The sequence below is a fragment of the Schistocerca americana genome, chromosome 1 (genome assembly GCF_021461395.2).
Source record: "Schistocerca americana isolate TAMUIC-IGC-003095 chromosome 1, iqSchAmer2.1, whole genome shotgun sequence".
In the NCBI taxonomy this organism is placed as follows: Eukaryota; Metazoa; Arthropoda; class Insecta; order Orthoptera; family Acrididae; genus Schistocerca; species Schistocerca americana.
In genome coordinates this window covers 660,493,401-660,511,046 of record NC_060119.1, presented here as the reverse complement: position 1 = coordinate 660,511,046, position 17,646 = coordinate 660,493,401, and the positions used below count along the sequence as shown (strand labels likewise).

Sequence of the window (17,646 nt, the reverse complement as noted above, 5' to 3'; positions counted from 1 at the left end):
TCTTCATTTCACAGGATAAGTATAAATCTTACACATTGCAAAATTATGCTTTGATCTAGCAATGGGTATAGAAACAATAACAGTTAATTCGTCTTCAATCATTAAAGAGTGTGTGGTGGTTAACTTACAGTAATCGTACAAATGATAAGAGTTAACAAGGTAAATCATAGTATAGGTTACATCTAGCTTTCGCTCAATTGATAGTAGGATCTGTAAAAATTGTTCTGGATGTAGTAGTACACTGCTAAAACAATCACTGGAACTACTTTCTAAGGATATTCTTAAGTCAAGGCCATCAATTCTTGGATTTGATAAACAATCAGTAATGCTTAACAAAAGAGTGTTTAAATCTAAGTGTGCACTCACAGCATTTAATCCTTGTAATAGTTCTTGGATATTTGCGTTCGTTTCATTACGAATCGTGGAAATGTGAGATAAATTGTTTAACAATCTGTTCAATGAAAACTGTGTGGTTAGTAATGATTCCTTGCATATTCTTTAATACGATAATTTCATTAGAGAGGTTAGTTGAATCTGTACTGGACTGTTATTCGGGAGCTAATATTTTGCCTTTAACTTCCAGTAGATCGCGACTAGTTTAAGTACCCAATACAGTATGAAGGATACTCCCTCCAAAATCAAACCAGGCACGTTTATGCTTAATTAAAGTTTCGTGTGGCAAAAGCTTTAAAAAACAGTAAATCTCTTGTTCATAATTAGCAAATGTAGACTCTACCTTCATTTTGGCTGTGATCCAGTTATTATCCAAAGATGTACCCTTGTCCAAAATTGTATAATTGCCCTTAACAGAACGAATTACATCAATTTGTTTCTTTACAGAATTGAACTGTTGTTGGATTTCACTCAGATTGTACTTGAGGACAAGTTTTGCGTTACTTGCTGAAACTACCATGTCTGCTTGTGGTACTATTACTACAGCATTATTAGAATACGCTATCATTAGAATAAAATGAACATCGTTAATTAGTTCTAAATACTAGAGTTAACAATGAACATAAAATAAATGAGTTTCTTGTCGTAACCTGTGGAATAAAAGGTTTAGTTTCACTGTGCACTCGTGCAATAGCTTCAATACCTACTAAATTGTCACAACACATTCACATAAGCACATGGCTGAAATAACCACACGACTTGCACTCTCACACACTACATACGTTAACGCAGATTGTAGGGGTGTCTGGAACAGGATCGCTCGGAATGTGGCGATGCCTTGGCCTCGAAGTCTGGACTACGACCTCGCGATTCTCGCTTCCTTTGTTTGAGAACATCAGGTCTACCTCTCGGTCAGTCCTCGTCGTCTTGCGATACTACAGGAAATTTACACAGAAATGGCTTTACACGATTGACATGAACGACAATCAAACGAAAGGGCTGTTGGAGCTTAAGAGTGACTGGTGACAACACCTTTTATCTTTGGTATTACACTGAGCAAGCGATCGGTAGCATAGTGCTATGTGGCCGATATCGAAAATTTTCGCGTAAATTGTATGATATTAAGGCAAACTATGTGAAAATACTAATGTTCCTGTAATCCCAGAGTTTGGAGACAGCGACAGCAAGCAAGCAGGTCTGAGCCAGAAACAGTAACGCCTTTGTGCTGGGGGAACCAGCCCAGCCTTTGTACACCAGATCGATTAGTGACCACGGTATGCAGAGGACGCTCTGATCGCGCATTGGACCAGCATGTGCGGGGGGCAGTTGACTCATAACCGTTGACGGTGGTGGATGACCGATCGACCTCGCAGAAAGTATCTAGTGCTGCGACTATATATGGCACAGGTGCTTATGTTTTTTGGGATCTATCTGTCTGGCAGTAAGTTGTGCCCCAGCCGCCATTGTGCCTTTAGAGCATCTTCAGACCAGCAGCTGTAGGACATCGAAAATACACCGAAAACTGCAGCCATTTATCTCGTCTCTAGCTGAGTGCTTCGAATTCTGTTTGTGTTTTTTTTTCATGATCTGTTGTGGGATTCGAAATATATCATGAACTTTTAGATATGTAATTGATCTGATTTTCCCGTCTGTTCTTAGACACCAGTGTGCTTCGAAAAGTGAGATAAATAAAAAATGTCAGCGTTAGCGTCCCTGAGTCCAGCAGAAAGTATAAACTAAGCCCACTCAGCGTTTCAGAAAATTGACAAACAAGCAGCTGAAACTCGAAAAGTGGTGGGCGTCTTGTTTAGAGTTAGAGAGATATTTATTTCGACTTCCAAAAATCGTCGTTTTTGCGTGTAAAATCGGATGTTGTAGCTGATATCGGTTTTGTGATCTATTTCCCACAAAAGCGTGCGAAGTGTCTCAGGGAGCTTTCACAAGCGTGCCATGATCTTTTAGGAATCTGTGTTCAAGTGTGGCGGAATACATCGCAAAATTGAAGTAAACTACTGGGCAGCGATCTCTTTGAAAGTGTATTTGGACGCATATTCAGTTCTATTTAATAACTCTTGAAACAACTCGTGCTCGACAAGGGAAGGATGTGGTACTTCCAACAAAAACATGCGAAGTGTCTCAGGGATGGTCTCACAAGTATGCCACGCGTTTTTTTTAGGCTCCATGTTCAAGTTCGGTGGTGGTATTCCTCAGAATAGAACACGTAATTAAATCGTAAATTGTTTAAGTATTCATGCTTCACCTACAAAGCTCTCTCTCTCTCTCTCTCTCTCTCTCTCTCTCTCTCTCTCTCTTTCTCTTTGTGGAGTGGCACATTTAGTTCCTGTGCCATCTTCAAGATATGTATATGACAATATTCCGCTCTTTGCCTAAATACCAGATTTAATAACTCCTGAAATAGTTTGTGTTCAGTGACAGCGGCTATTTGTGCACCGAAAGAAGGTGCCGCGCGAAGTGGCCGCGCGGTTGAGACGTCATGTCCCGGACTGCGTGGCCCCTCCCGCAGGAGGTTCGAGTCCTCCCTCGGGCATGGGTGTCTCTGTTGTTCTTAGCGTAGGTTAGTTTAAGTTAGTTTAAGTAGTGTGTAAGTCAAGGGACCGATGACCTAAGCAGTTTTGCCCCTTAGGAATTCACAAACATTTGAACGGCAAAGAAGGTTGTTGGTATTTCCTACAAGACCGGAAGTACTTAGCACGTGGCCGCTCTGCGGCTACCGTGTGGCGGTGCATGGTGGTTTAATCAAAACGTGGCTGCATAGTAGGGGCTCTAAACTGCAATGGGACTTTTGTGTACATTTACACAGGCTCCTGTTGATAAATACAGATTAAATGATCATCGAACTAGACTAATTTTAGCCTTCTGTTAAATTCCACTTTAAAAGTAATTTTCTTTGTAGCAAGAAGCAGACAACGCTTTCCATCACATGAAAAACTTGATAAGCAGTATTGTGCTGTGCTGACTCCAGCTACGGACTAGAAATATCTGCCGAATCACCTGATAAAATATACCTGACAACCATTATGACATATATGTATCCCCAAGTGTCGAGATACATTTGATCCCGTTGCATATCGTTTAGATTGTGGTAGATTCGTGGGATAATAAGCTTCATAGTGAGCGCTAACAGGAAAGACGTACGTATAGCTTCCTTGCTCTGAGCAACCTCGAGGGGTGTGGGGGTACTCCACTTTTTATGTTTCCTTAAATAAATACATTGCAATTACACCTATTCTTTTCTAGCAGTAATAACGGTTTTTTAAGCATTGAATATAACTGTCCCCTGAAATGATAATGTTGTTTGATGTGAGCTAAAAATTTTCTACTTCATCGCTAAAATGTGAGTAGTTGGATGAAGTAGCTGAACCTAGATATGTGGTGGCACAGCGATCCTCATTTCTTAACTATATTACGTCACTGTTTCTAACACGCCTAACCAGCAGGTTAGCACACATCTAATCGAAGTATTAGTTTCCAAGATCATAATAGGTTGTCGTTCGTTTTCATGTGTAAATTGCTTAAATAATGCGCTGTTTTACTTTTTAAACGCTTATTTACTATCTCAAAAACGTATTTTGTAAAATCAGCAATATTGTAACAAAACTGTAGATAGCAATGGAAGAAGATGGCCATACAGGTACGTTGCAGAAATGTCATTGGGCACAATACTCTGCTGCAAATTGCAAAATAGAAAACCAAGTTGTATCATGAGTGAGGAGTCTGTGTGCTGGTTAGTCGTCAGCCTTCCACTACAGTAAAATGAACACTTGTGGCAAGTCAGTCTGATGGTTAGTAAGACCAGGGGTGTGGTGTTTTTTCTCTTTTTTTGGACTGGTGAGGGAAGTCTCTATTTTTGGGCAATAGATCTTTAGGTTATAAATTATGACAATTTATTACTTAATCAATAAATAGTGACGATAACAGTGACAAGTAATAAATAATTATAACTTACATGTTTTTACATGAGATAAGGAGGCTAGGCGAAGTGGCTGGCTTGTAGAGAACAACAGATCCTTGTCGCAGAGACGACTTTGACCAATTACTTTGAAGGAGGACGACAACTGCTTATGGACATTGACTTCTGACCTGGGCCTTCCACCTTGCTGTGATATTTATTCTTCCAAACTCACAATAAATACCAGGACCGCTGTGAAAGATATCAACTCTTGTTTCCGAACACTATTTTAATTACTTCTCATACGCTATTCTAATTATACGTAGGGGAAATCAGGGCAGGACTGAACCATGAGGCAGAACAGAACTAGGATTTTTTTTTTACTGCAAAGTGGTGCACTCTATAATCACTTTCAGGAAGTATTAACCAAGTGACAACCAAGGTAAGAAGCCATTATGGCCGAGTTTGTCTTTGGCCACTGTGCCAGTAACGAGCTCGTACTCGTTTTCCTTGTGTATATTGCAAGATTGGGATTTTCATATCTGCAAGGTAAGCGAAAATGCTTCATCTGGTAGTTTTCCCTTTCCTAAAATCTCAAAACTCATGCAAGGCCTTTTATTTTAGTGAGTTTAGACGATGTTTCTTTCTCGAAGCGCTTTGTAGGTTTAAACTTCACCTTCACAAGTTGTACTGGTCCGTGACTGGCAGTACCTAAGATCGATTGACAATGACAAGGGATCGTACTGTACCAACGTCTCTGTGCCGTTACTGCAGAGTATCCTGTTGCGCAAAGTACTTAGGCCACCAGTCGACCACCACACCTTTAATTAAGTACAGCTTCTTATTTTTAACTAGAGGTTAAGACTGCAGAACGCTATCTAATTGCAGAAGATTCCAGTTGGAGAGGAGCCTCGGATGACGACAAGAATTTAGCCCTCGCCGCAATCACACTGGCAATGAACTAATCGGACACGAAATCAGCTTCAGTACAATTAATATTGCAGCCACCTCAACCGCTGACCATGCAAACAGCCTGTCTGCCAAATAAGGGGAACAACACCCTGCCTAGACACGACGCCGAAATCGTACCAAGCCACGATAGAACTACGAATAATCACTTAACAATATTCAGACACCAATGATTACTGAAGTTAAGCAGTAGTGAATAAATGGGCCTATTTAATTAACCAGTCTCGTTGTCTACGATACTGATCTCGTCAGAGCAACAAATTACTTTAATTTCAGTACCTGATTATCTTGCGTGATGATAAATGCGGCATCCAACTAACAATTGTTATCTTTCGCAACGAGCTCACAACGCAGTACGTACTCTCTGACATTAACTCGGAACTATATTACTACTTGTACTAAAATACCAATCTGTCTACCGTCTTGTAATGATTATTCTGTTTATGGACACTTCCATCACTACTGTTAGGAATTAAAACATTTTTAATTCTCCCTTAACTATTTTTCCAATCCACACAGCGATAATACGTAAGTGATGAGACTTCGCATGCGTCACAGAATAACGAATCTTTGTTCGTAGCAAAATCTTTAGCTTTTCCGTACATAATTCAATTACTTCAATAAACATATTCATCATTTAGAAAACTTTTCCTTTAATTGAAATCTTTTCTTTAATATTGATAAGATCTACTTTCAGTAGCTTACTTATAATTTCATTCGTTCAAGAACCTTTTACCAAAGACATTTAAAAAACACCACGTTATACGTGATATCGACTCCACTGTATCAATATCTCTGTATTACACTTTTTTATACTTCCGAAAATGATATAGATATATTCACACTAGATACCAATTAAATAGACTGGGAAGTTTCCTTTAACCCCAATAAAATTGGATTTATTTCCCTTCTAGGTATCTCAATACACGTTGGTTATCACCAGTGAACGAGTGCCAGCAAATATATATTATCAGTCCCCACAATAAGGAAACAAGTCATAAAAAAAAAAAAAATCAAACAAAAATCCTAAATGTCACCACCACTTTTCAGCTAACCTTAAGTTACAATCTAAAAGCAAATCTTGACCTCTTCAGGCGTTGACCACACGCGACCCGCTAAGTCCCCTAACATTTAAATCGGTCACTTGTCACCTTGATGAACCAAGTTTTGGTTTACCTACGTGTAACTCGTTAAATGGTTCCTTCAATTTACTATCGCTTGTCTACTCAGTGACACGTGCACACCATCACCGTATAGTGAAACAGTTCGTCGTTGTATGAGCCAATTCGCTGTCTGCTGCAAGCTAGTGCTCTTGAAAATACAACTACCAACACGTGTTCGAGGCTTCCCTTCTCGATGCACACGCACACAATACCCAAACCACCTCAAAAACGACAAGCAACTCAATTACCTCTGGGGGCGTCACGACCACTCAGCATACAATGCAGACGGGATATCGGTCACACCGATTCCACAAAACTCAGCACCTAACAAATCAATCTCTCACTTAAATCAGGCTCACGTGGGACTCACCCCAGCAAATTTTACGAACGAAACTGCCCCCACAACTATAATCAACAAAATTCCGTGCACCCTCCCAAGACTTAGGTGTCAACTGAGTAGCCTCACTACACCACTCAGTGAAACGCTATAAGATCAGACCTGATATACACCACTACCACCACTTGGTCGGTGAGAGGTCTATCCGGGAACTAACTAACCCTTTTCGTTGTACAATAGGAACCATTTAAAACGAACAAACACGCAACGCCACGCGAACTTTTAACAATTAATGTAATAATCATCGATGCTGTCGATTCTTCGCAATAGCGGACGGCTGCTGCGCTTCGCTCAGGCGGCATCTCTGGACGCAGCGAGGGCGATATGGTATATCGCTGCAGTCGCGCATGCTCGAGACCTGCTATTCCGTAGACGCTCTCATATCATCTAGAACACAATTTGATTTTGGTTTTACCACATCATACATGTATATTATCGCGACCACCAGGTGTTATCATTGATTTATCACGCAGGACGCTCAGCACCAGTAAGGGCGAACCCCGTGCGTTTTGACACAGTACAAAGTGAGAGCTGAACGGACCGGAACGGAACGTACTGAGGTTCCCTTCTGCCCCACGTAGGGTACCATTCTTCCATAGAGTTTAATTTTTTGTATTATATTTATTCTAACACTTCTAAGATAGAATTACCATATTTTAAGGTTTTGCGCAATGTTGCCAGTAACATTTCTTTCCTTATAGATTATTATAAGATATAAATACAAAACTGAACGTCAAAATTTGTTCACAGAAAACCATTGATAGCTTTTATGAAAAAAGGAAATGGGATTTAAGGAAGACAAAACTCACTTAAAGATCCCTAAAAAAAACCTCTTCAAGGAGTAGTTCAAAATAGACTTAAAAATGAGACTTTTCAACTGACTAGTCAAATGGAAAATTTCGTCGTCTTTTCTCGAATGACCAAGAATTAGAGCTTGTCAATTATTCAAAAGCCATGGAATGTAAATATCTTGAACTGACAATGAAAGATTTCAGAGCTTTTACTTTCCTGTTGACAGAGAAAAAGAAACTGAACATCGTTTAATAAATAGCTGCAAATGGTGGGTGAAGACTGCATGACTCAGTTTCTTTCAACGCATGCGGACTTGAGTATTAGAATGCCAGAGGCTACCTCCAGTGTTCGAACAAAGGGCTTCCATCGTACAGGTGTTTCCAAGTTTTTAAACTTTTTGTTGGTATTGTTGACAAATACAAACTGTCCGCAGACCGCATTTCCAACTACGACGAGACTGGGACATGTGTCAACCGAAAGACGCATTTGATGACAATACCTCCTCAAGGAGCCGGCCGCGGTGGCCGTGCGGTTCTAGGCGCTCCAGTCCGGAGCCGCGCTGCTGCTACGGTCGCAGGTTCGAATCCTGCCTCGGGCATGGGTGTGTGTGATGTCCTTAGGTTAGTTAGGTTTAAGTAGTTCTAAGTCCTAGGGGACTAATGACCACAGCAGTTGAGTCCCATAGTGCTCAGAGCCATTTGACCTACTCAAGGAAAGTGGCAAGTTATCAGAGAGGAGAAAAACCGTAATACTAGCAATATGCATTTCAACTGCCAGTGCCTACGTGTCTCCTACGCTAATCTTACCTAGGAAAGGGATTCATAAGGAGTTCGAGTTGGGTCTTCCTGTGGGTGGTTGAGCAGAATGCAGTTATTCCGGCTGAATGGACACCGAGCAAAAGGCGAAAAGAGACAGATCATGATTACTGGAAAAAGAAAAATTCAAGTAGAAATAAACAAATGTCGAAAGTGGAGCAGATGTGAATGACGCTGAGTGTCTTCACTGTAATGATTTATATTCGGAGTCGACTGATGTTTGGGTCGCTTGTTTGGTGTCATAAATGGACACTCAACTCTTGAGCAGGAACTGACAGCGAAGAAGATGAAACTAGACTCATCTGTGAACTTGTGCCCAAAGTGACTAAGTTTCTGCCATTTGTAAACAAATATGCTTATTGTGTTTTTGTAAGTTTTAGGAAATATGGTTAGATTTTGAAATTAAGTTTGTAGAGAAATGTAAATTAGTAACAGCCTTTACACTATATTAGAGTTGTGAATGTGGTTCCATCTTCCCCAAGACCTGGGGCACAACGAACCAATTAACAACTTATTTAAAAATTTCTGTGGTATTCGTCTGTGTGCTTTTACATCAAACTTCTTTGTTCCACTGTTTTTAGAGTATATATTAGTTGCCACGCTGAGTTTTTTAGCTTTTTCTTTGCCATTTGAATTGAGCTATGGTCATTTTAATGTTAGTTTTACCTTCCAGTACCCAGTTCACCCACAAGTCTTAAGTCTGGTATCGTGAATACACTTAATCTACAGAGACGAATAATGTTGTTCTGTTCACACTCAGCTGTTGTCGTCCAGCTTGAGAATCTAGACTTTGTCTTCAGATGTTGTAACCTATCAGTGGAGGCTGTCATTTGAGTTACAAAATTTGAATGGGAGACCACTTGAGCGGCCACTTGTAAACGCCAATCAATAACGGACACACAATAACGAACAGATTAGTAAGAGTGGCTCGTAATGTAGCAATCAGAAACAGCCTTATTTCATTCCGATAACGGTGACACAGTGGGAGGAGAGCACAACAGATACAACCAGGAGCTGCTGACAAGAGTCCTCCAGTGGTCAGAGAGGGAGCATCATGTCTTCTCTCGGAGTGGTGAGCCTGTTGGTGTTGCTGCTCGTAGCAGCCTCATCTGGTAAGTGTGACTGCAGGCTTTGAGTACTTTTCTGCACTTACAGAACGAAAGAATCAAGAATAGAAGCATTAATTCGAGATATAATTTATCTTAATCGAGTGGAGTTCAGTTCTCTCTATGAGGAAAGTTTAATTACCAGCACGTTTGCTCACATAGACCAGCACCAGAAAGCAAGAAAACTCTGCTGGTGCTGGAAACTTAAAAGTAGCCCGATTGTACAGGGTTATTACAAATTATTTAAGCGATTTCACAGCTCTACAATAACTTTATTATTTGAGATATTTTCACAATGCTTTGTACACACATACAAAAACTCTAAAAGTTTTTTTAGGCATTCACAAATGTTCGGTATGTGCCCCTTTAGTGATTCGGCAGACATCAAGCCGATAATCAAGTTCCTCCCACACTCGGCGCAGCATGTCCCCATCAATGAGTTCGAAAGTATTGTTGATGCGAGCTCACAGTTCTGGCACGTTTTTTGGTAGAGGAGGTTTAAACACTGAATCTTTCACATAACCCCACAGAAAGAAATCGCATGGGGTTAAGTCGGGAGAGCGTGGAGGCCATGACATGAATTGCTGATCATGATCTCCACCACGACTGATCCATCGGTTTTCAAATCTCCTGTTTAAGAAATGCCGAACATCATGATGGAAGTGTGGTGGAGCACCATCCTGTTGAAAGATGAAGTCAGCGCTGTCAGTCTCCAGTTGTGGCATGAGCCAATTTTCCAGCATGTCCAGATACACGTGTCCTGTAACGTTTTTTTCGCAGAAGAAAAAGGGGCCGTAAACTTTAAACCGTGAGATTGCACAAAACACGTTAACTTTTGGTGAATTGCGAATTTGCTGCACGAATGCGTGAGGATTCTCTACCGCCCAGATCCGCACATTGTGTCTGTTCACTTCACCATTAAGAACAAATGTTGCTTCATCACTGAAAACAAGGTTCGCACTGAACGCATCCTCTTCCATGAGCTGTTGCAACCGCATCGGGTGTCAGGGCTTATAGCAATTGTAAACGGTAAGACTTCTGCTTTAGCCTTTTCCGTAAGATTTTCCAAACCGTCGGCTGTGGTACGTTTAGCTCCCTGCTTGCTTTATTCATCGACTTCCGCGGGCTACGCGTGAAAATTGCCCGCACGCGTTCAACCGTTTCTTCACTCACTGCAGGCCGACCCGTTGATTTCCCCTTACAGAGGCATCCAGAAGCTTTAAACTGCGCATACCATCGCCGAATGGAGTTAGCAGTTGGTGGATCTTTGTTGAACTTCGTCCTGAAGTGTCGTTGCACTGTTATGACTGACTGATGTGAGTGCATTTCAAGCACGACATACGCTTTCTCGGCTCCTGTCGCCATTTTGTCTCACTGCGCTCTCGAGCGCTCTGGCGGCAGAAACCTGAAGTGCGGCTTCAGCCGAACAAAACTTTATGAATTTTTCTACGTATCTGTAGTGTGTCGTGACCATATGTCAATGAATGGAGCTACAGTGAATTTATGAAATCGCTTCAGTCATTTGTAATAGCCCTGTATTGTCTGGACAAGCAGGTAGAGGGAAAAATCACAAATACTCGTTCCGTTACCTCATGATGACGTTGGCAGTTTCAGAGGGCCAAACGTGTGATTACCATTGCCTTTGCTTAGTATGTATGTATGCATTGTTCATGCTTCTCTACTAACATTACAACAACGAAGTGTCTCACATTGCTGGATGTCTATGCGTAAGTAGAAGGAACAGACCATTTAGAAGAGATTATATGAACCTTCTGCCTGTGAAATTCAAAGTATTTTCACTAATAAACGTATTTTCGACCACAAGCAAGACAGTAAATAAAGTTCCTCGAGCACATGAATCGCTTACAAACATTGAATTATGTTTGCTAGCAAGAAACATATACTGTAAGATGAGCTAAAATTTCACACTAAAAAAAAGTACTGCACGTGTTCTGGAAAAGTGATGGAAGCGAATTGTCACCAGAAGAAATTTCTCAGCTATAGACACTGTTAACAGATTGCATCGTTTGAAATATATCTTTACACTAATCTCTATGGGGTCTTTCGATTTTCGGTACTTGCGCCGATGTTACCCTTTATTGCCACCTATAGAGAATAGTCTTATATATCTATCACAAAGAGGGAGTTCACCAGCCAGCAGGTATCATCCTATTTCTCCTCGTTCCAGTGCAAATCTGCGTTTCTTAGCGTGGTGCAGAAATGACACGTCTGTCTGGTGGGGCTGGTTGAGTTATCGGTTTACGAAGACATTTTTTCTAGAAGGCGGGTGGAGTTGCCCCCCACTGCCCGTCGCTGGGCACGCTCTGGAATGTGGACATAGCTCGGCAACGCTATGGTGAATATTTTGGCTGCAAAATACACAACCCCAGGTCTCAGATTGTCAATTGTTGCGCGGGTTGTATCGATCCGTTCCACTGCGAACTGTAACACAACTCTCGAATATCGCAAAGCAAGTCGTCGACTTGATTAAAGTTCGAAGATGACTCTTCAGTTCGTAGTGTGTCGCACTGTTAACTGCGGTCTCTCGCGACAAACAGCGATCCAAGCAGAAGTCTTATGCTTCAAAAGAGGGGGTCTGCAGAACCTTCGCTGTTAATGGCTGTGATATGAAATATTTTAGATTGGTAGATGAACATGGACAGAATTCCATAATCGATCTCTTCTGTTCCTTCTTGTCCATTATTGTTAGTGATTTCACCACTATGATGATTATTTCACATGCTGCATCAGATTGTTGTTACAGTCCAGCAATCAGCAGCCTGGGCACCGATTTTGCAAATATTTTGTGAAAATAGAGTTCGTCGTTTACAATCTGCTGTGTTAAACCAAAAATAATGTTTACAGTTGTTGCAATCCCATCCACTTTCATAAGTGGTATTCCATAATGATGTCTTTATTGGTTACAGTGTTTCCTGGAGTTACAACGCGATAAGCCTGGACCAGACAAGGGTTATTCACCATGGAAATCACGTCACCGCCAACTTTCATTGCCATTTACACACAAATATGCGTCACCATACTAAAACCTAATTATCCACTCTCTCTATGCATAAACAAAGTAACGGAATGCTGTTTGTCACTGTCGCACTTTTAGCTTTTTCATTACAAATTTATGGTTTTCATTTGACTCCTGCTCCTATTTCTACACATTTTCTTTACGATTGTCAAAAAAGGCCAAGAGTCTGAATAGTGTTGATTTTGCCGTGTACAGGATTGCTGGCGTAGGCAAAGTGAGTGCAGGTCACGGATTGCGCCATGGGAAAGACATGAGTGGAGTGTGTAAGAGCGACCTCGACAGTACGACGCTGGTATCATGAACTAAGAAATATCATATGTGTTTGGTTATTCAACAGGAGAAATATCAATTTAAAACTTACCCCATGCTATTTCTATGGGCATGACCAGAATGCACCAAGCTATTATGCTCTTTAAGGCACAATGGAATTAATGACGTTAGCTGCCAGTGGAAACTGGGGAAAGTTGAAAATTTGTACTGAACGGGATTCGAGCCTGGGTATACTGCTCACTAGCCAGATATGCTTACCACAGTGGTCATCGCAACTGCAGGAAGTACCCTAGCATGCCTCTCATCAGACTCAAATTCTCAACTTCTTCACATGCTTCTGATGTAGTGCCTTTCGCCCATTATCCTCATTTCTCACAGTAAGTGTTCGAACATGGTCTGCATCTGCACAGAATTGATGACTTGGTCGCCCTCACGGGAATTCTATATATTGTGTTTGTTCTTTTGGACATGTTTAAAAGAACTGACACAATTTGGATCCCACAGCCACTATCAATCAAGGCACAAAGGACTTAACGACATTTTGCCAGTGGGCATTGATTTAAACCAATAGGGAAAGTTGAAAAGTTGTGGTCGGCCAGGATTCGAACCTGGATCTCCTCTTTACTAGGCAGATGCACTGACCACTGTGCGACCTGCACACACTGCAGTTGCAGTGACCACTGTGTCTGGATGGTGCGGTGATCAGTGGATCTACCTAGTAAGTGGGAGATATGGGTTCGAATCCCAGTCTGGCAAAAATTTTCAACTTTCCCCATCGATTTAAATCAATGTACTCTGGCAGCTAATGGCAATAATTCCTTTATATCTCGTTTCTCAGTGGCTGCAGGATCAAAACTGCGTCTGTTATTTCAGACATATCTTACAATATTTTATGCAAATTATTTGAATATCTTCTTATTAATCCCAATTTAAGATTTTTCAACCTTTATTCGATATTATATTTTCTCTCTTGTCCAGAGGTTACAGAATTTCAATCAAAATTTTAAATCGACTAATGGGAACTCTCCTTTCATGGTTGCTATGTCAGAAATCTGGTGCATCAAAATCGGTAAATAATTCTTACACTAGTAAGCCATTACACAGTAATAGCCTCTATACCTGCATGAAGACATGTAATTCTTATGAACTACATTTAGAAAAGAGGAAGAAATGAAACTTGAAAGTGGACAAAATATTTTATTCTGCTGGGACTGCACAGTATTCCAAACTGTGTATCCACCCAACAGTGTCTTCTGTCAGACTCCTCTCTACTGATAGGAATGACAAGAAGAAGGAATAAGACCTGGACGTGGGAATAAAGTTTCATGCAGCTGCGGCTGCACAGTTCGCCAAACTGTTTATCTGCCAAAGAGTGGCAGATTTCCTAAAGACTCTTAATTGCTGTTATCTATAAATTTTTTCAAACCTACAGTGTTTACGAGTCCCAACTCTTTCGTTCTCTATGTGCAGACAAATCTATAAGCGTTTTCAAGTGGCGTCTGTGTTATTCTAAATGGTCACTGGTATACATATACTTTCTTGTCGCCTTCCTGCTGAGAAACGTGAGTCTAGTAGGATCTTTTGAAAAAATATTGCTGAGACTTTACATCTGAATGACACTCATGACCTTTTACCATATGTAGGCTATTCAAAAATACATTATAATGGTCAACATTTATCTCAATTCTGCCCTTTGTTCAATAGATATGTGTTTGACATACGTTAACCTCTATTTTCTCCCTCTCATCTGCATTCTGAATATTGCTACTGAATTCAGTATCTTCCTCCATGTGCCCCAGTTTTTCATCAATCTGGTGGGTTTCTCCAAAATTTGCTTACTATTAACAACATGCTTTCCAATGAAAGGCACAGTAATTACCTCAGAGTTTGACAATATTATCACTACTTGGGTCTGATCTAAGCCAATTATTCCTTTGTACTTAGATAAGAAATCAATAGAGTTAAAGTATCCACATTTAAACCTGGTACGATTAAACAAGGATGATCAATAATTACACCTCTTATACCCTTCGTATCAAAGCTTCTTGTTTTGTCAGGGTAGATATTTTTCCACTATCCACTAACTTATCCCTGTTAAGAATAGAATCAAAGAGTGTTAGGGACAATGTATTTGCTTTGGTGTCACTATCAAGAAGACAGAGGACTATTATGCCTGCCGGCCATCGTGGCTGAGCGGTTCAAGGCACTTCATTCCAGAACCGAGGGACTGTTGCGGTCGCAGGTTCGAATCCTGCCTCGGACATGGATGTGTGTGATGTTCTTAGGTTAGTTAGGTTTAAGTAGTTATAAGTTGTAGGGGACTGATGACCTTCGATGTTAAGTCCCATAGTGTCCAGAACCATTTGAACCAATTTTTTAACTATTATACCTGAAACATTCAACTGTATGATAGGCCGATTTATTTCATTTTGTACAAGAGTCTCATGAAAGTCATCAAGAAAATATTTTTCAGTCTGCTTCCAGCTAAGATGGTCTTTTCACTTCCAATTACATTTACACTTAGGTGCGAACCTAACCAATTTCTGCTTTAAAACGGTTATCCAATTTGGATAACTATGATCACACTTTCATTTTCGATTCATGATTGGAATCAATTTTAAAATTTGAACCATCCATTTTTAATTCATTTCCTCCTTTATTTCTTTTTTACTAGATTCCTATTCATGCTTTAAATTATTAATTAATTCCCTATTACTAGATTCTATTTTACTTTGCTGTTCATTATTACTGGATTTTAACTCTTCATTGACAGACTGAATATTAGCACATAGTAACTGGATCCTATTTGGCATATTACCCAGTCTCGATACAGTCCATTACATTATCAGACTAATCTGAATTCCTGAATCATCAAATTCACTGTCACTATCTTATACTTATTGTGATCATGTCCCTACTTTCAAATAAACCACATATCTAGTTTTTATTTCTAACTGATCATGCGTCAGCGAGTGGTCCAATTTTAACTTTCACATCACCTTTTACTGTAGATTCTATCACCGATAATTTTCTAAAAGCAATAAATAAGTCTCAAGTAGTCTTGACTTAAAGTATTGACCTTGGTGACCAATGCTTGCATGTTATACCAGCAATAGTGATAGGACACCTCACAAGGTAATACAGGCAGCATCAGTACCTGCGCTGCTGTTAATGATGGCGGGTGTGGCTTACTGTAGTAGCGCTGGGGAGGGGGTCTGGAACTGGTGAGCACACACAGCAGGCTGTAGATCTGTGCAGCACTTTGATAACACACTGTCTCCATCCGCACTCAGTGCCAACGATTGCTCTAATGTGACGTCGTCTCCTTTCCTTTTAGCACATTCAAGGTCGCTGTAGATAGCATTCACTCCCAGGCTCACATTCGCAAAGAAACCATTACACTGTTCCTACTGTTTCTTTCACTGAATCCTGCTTCTATATGTTTCATTTCGGTATTCTAAGTGTGCCTGCCGAGTACAGTTTCTACGCCGATCCCTTTCACCGTTTATTTTCCCAGGCCGATCTGCACCTATGTGACATGGATTAAAAGTTTTGTTACTGCTTCATGGGATATTGTTTGTTTTGGAGGCGTTTAGTACGAGTTCGTGTGATTTTAAACAGCAATTCCGATTACGAGAGCCTGAAAATTATTTGTGCAGACACCATACAGTAACTGCCCATAATTTCCAACCGATCAGTCCACAACCCAGCTCGTCGAACTGGAATAAAAGGTTCTATCACGCTATTTATGACCCAAAAGAATAAAAAATGAATGTTTACTGTTTTAACAAATTAGTGTATTCACACACACAAACTAAATTTTTGTAATCATTTAAGTTTTCCTGTCATAGTCAACACTCAATACAGTTTAGAGACGACCTCCAGACGAAGTTCAAAGTACTGCTAATTATCGCTCCCTCTCTTAATTAGGTACAGTTATTTCCTCGCTTTAAATGTGGTGAATGCAACGTGGTACCTACAGCAGTACAGGCGACACACAAAATAAAAAACATTGGATCTAAAAACAGGCTTTCCAGTGAATTACCAATCCACCAAAGTCCACCTCTACACATTTGCACAAAAATGCGCGGTACCCAGTTTGATCGATAAACACTCATGTCAGTCTTCTTCAGTGCCATCTGAGGCTCTGTGTACATGGCTGCGGACAGAAGTACGACACAGCCTGAAGCATAGCGAGACACACCAACGGCGGCTGATGACGATCGGATGAAAGTCTATGTAATGTTACAGTGGTTCCATTATACCGTTGATGCAGTTTCGCACCAGACGGCAAAAACAGCACCTGTAGTAGAACACCTTAAGTGCCTACAGCAGAGCTCAAATAGCACCCTTTCTGTCTACAAGGTCTTACATACTATCGTTAATCGAAAACTAACAACTTTCCCAATTTTTCTATGAGCAATATTATACTCTATTTATATTCTAGAAAAATACCAGTTAGATAACTATTAAATTCTGACTTCCAGATTTTTTCTAACAGAACCAAGGGTAGATTGCAACATCTGAACTGTCTGTATTCTATTGCCCGTATCCCTGTAAAGTTACATAATTGTCTTGCAATTTGGTTCAGTTGCATCATTTCTTCTAATTAACACAACGCTGTAAGTTTATCTTGTAACTTACTTCTAGAAGCTAGTTAATCTAACATGATTTTGTAAATATTAGCACAAAAATCAGTTTTTACTTAATAGCTTGAAACATAAGAAAAAGCAAATCCATAAAAACTTTACTGTGTGTTTCTAAATAAAATGAAACCTAAATCTAAAATTACAA

At 40.3% G+C, this 17,646-nt stretch overlaps 1 protein-coding gene across 1 annotated transcript in view; it reads left to right on the top strand.

Annotated features, from left to right (window-relative positions):
• The first annotated feature begins 9,414 nt into the window (after window positions 1-9,414).
• The window catches only part of LOC124544623 (retinoid-inducible serine carboxypeptidase-like), a 134,593-nt gene continuing 126,361 nt past the window's right edge, over window positions 9,415-17,646 (top strand). The window contains exon 1 of the mRNA XM_047123228.1: window positions 9,415-9,551. Coding sequence (XP_046979184.1) covers window positions 9,494-9,551 — 58 coding nt within the window. The 5' untranslated portion in view covers window positions 9,415-9,493. The remainder of the gene's footprint in view (window positions 9,552-17,646) is intronic.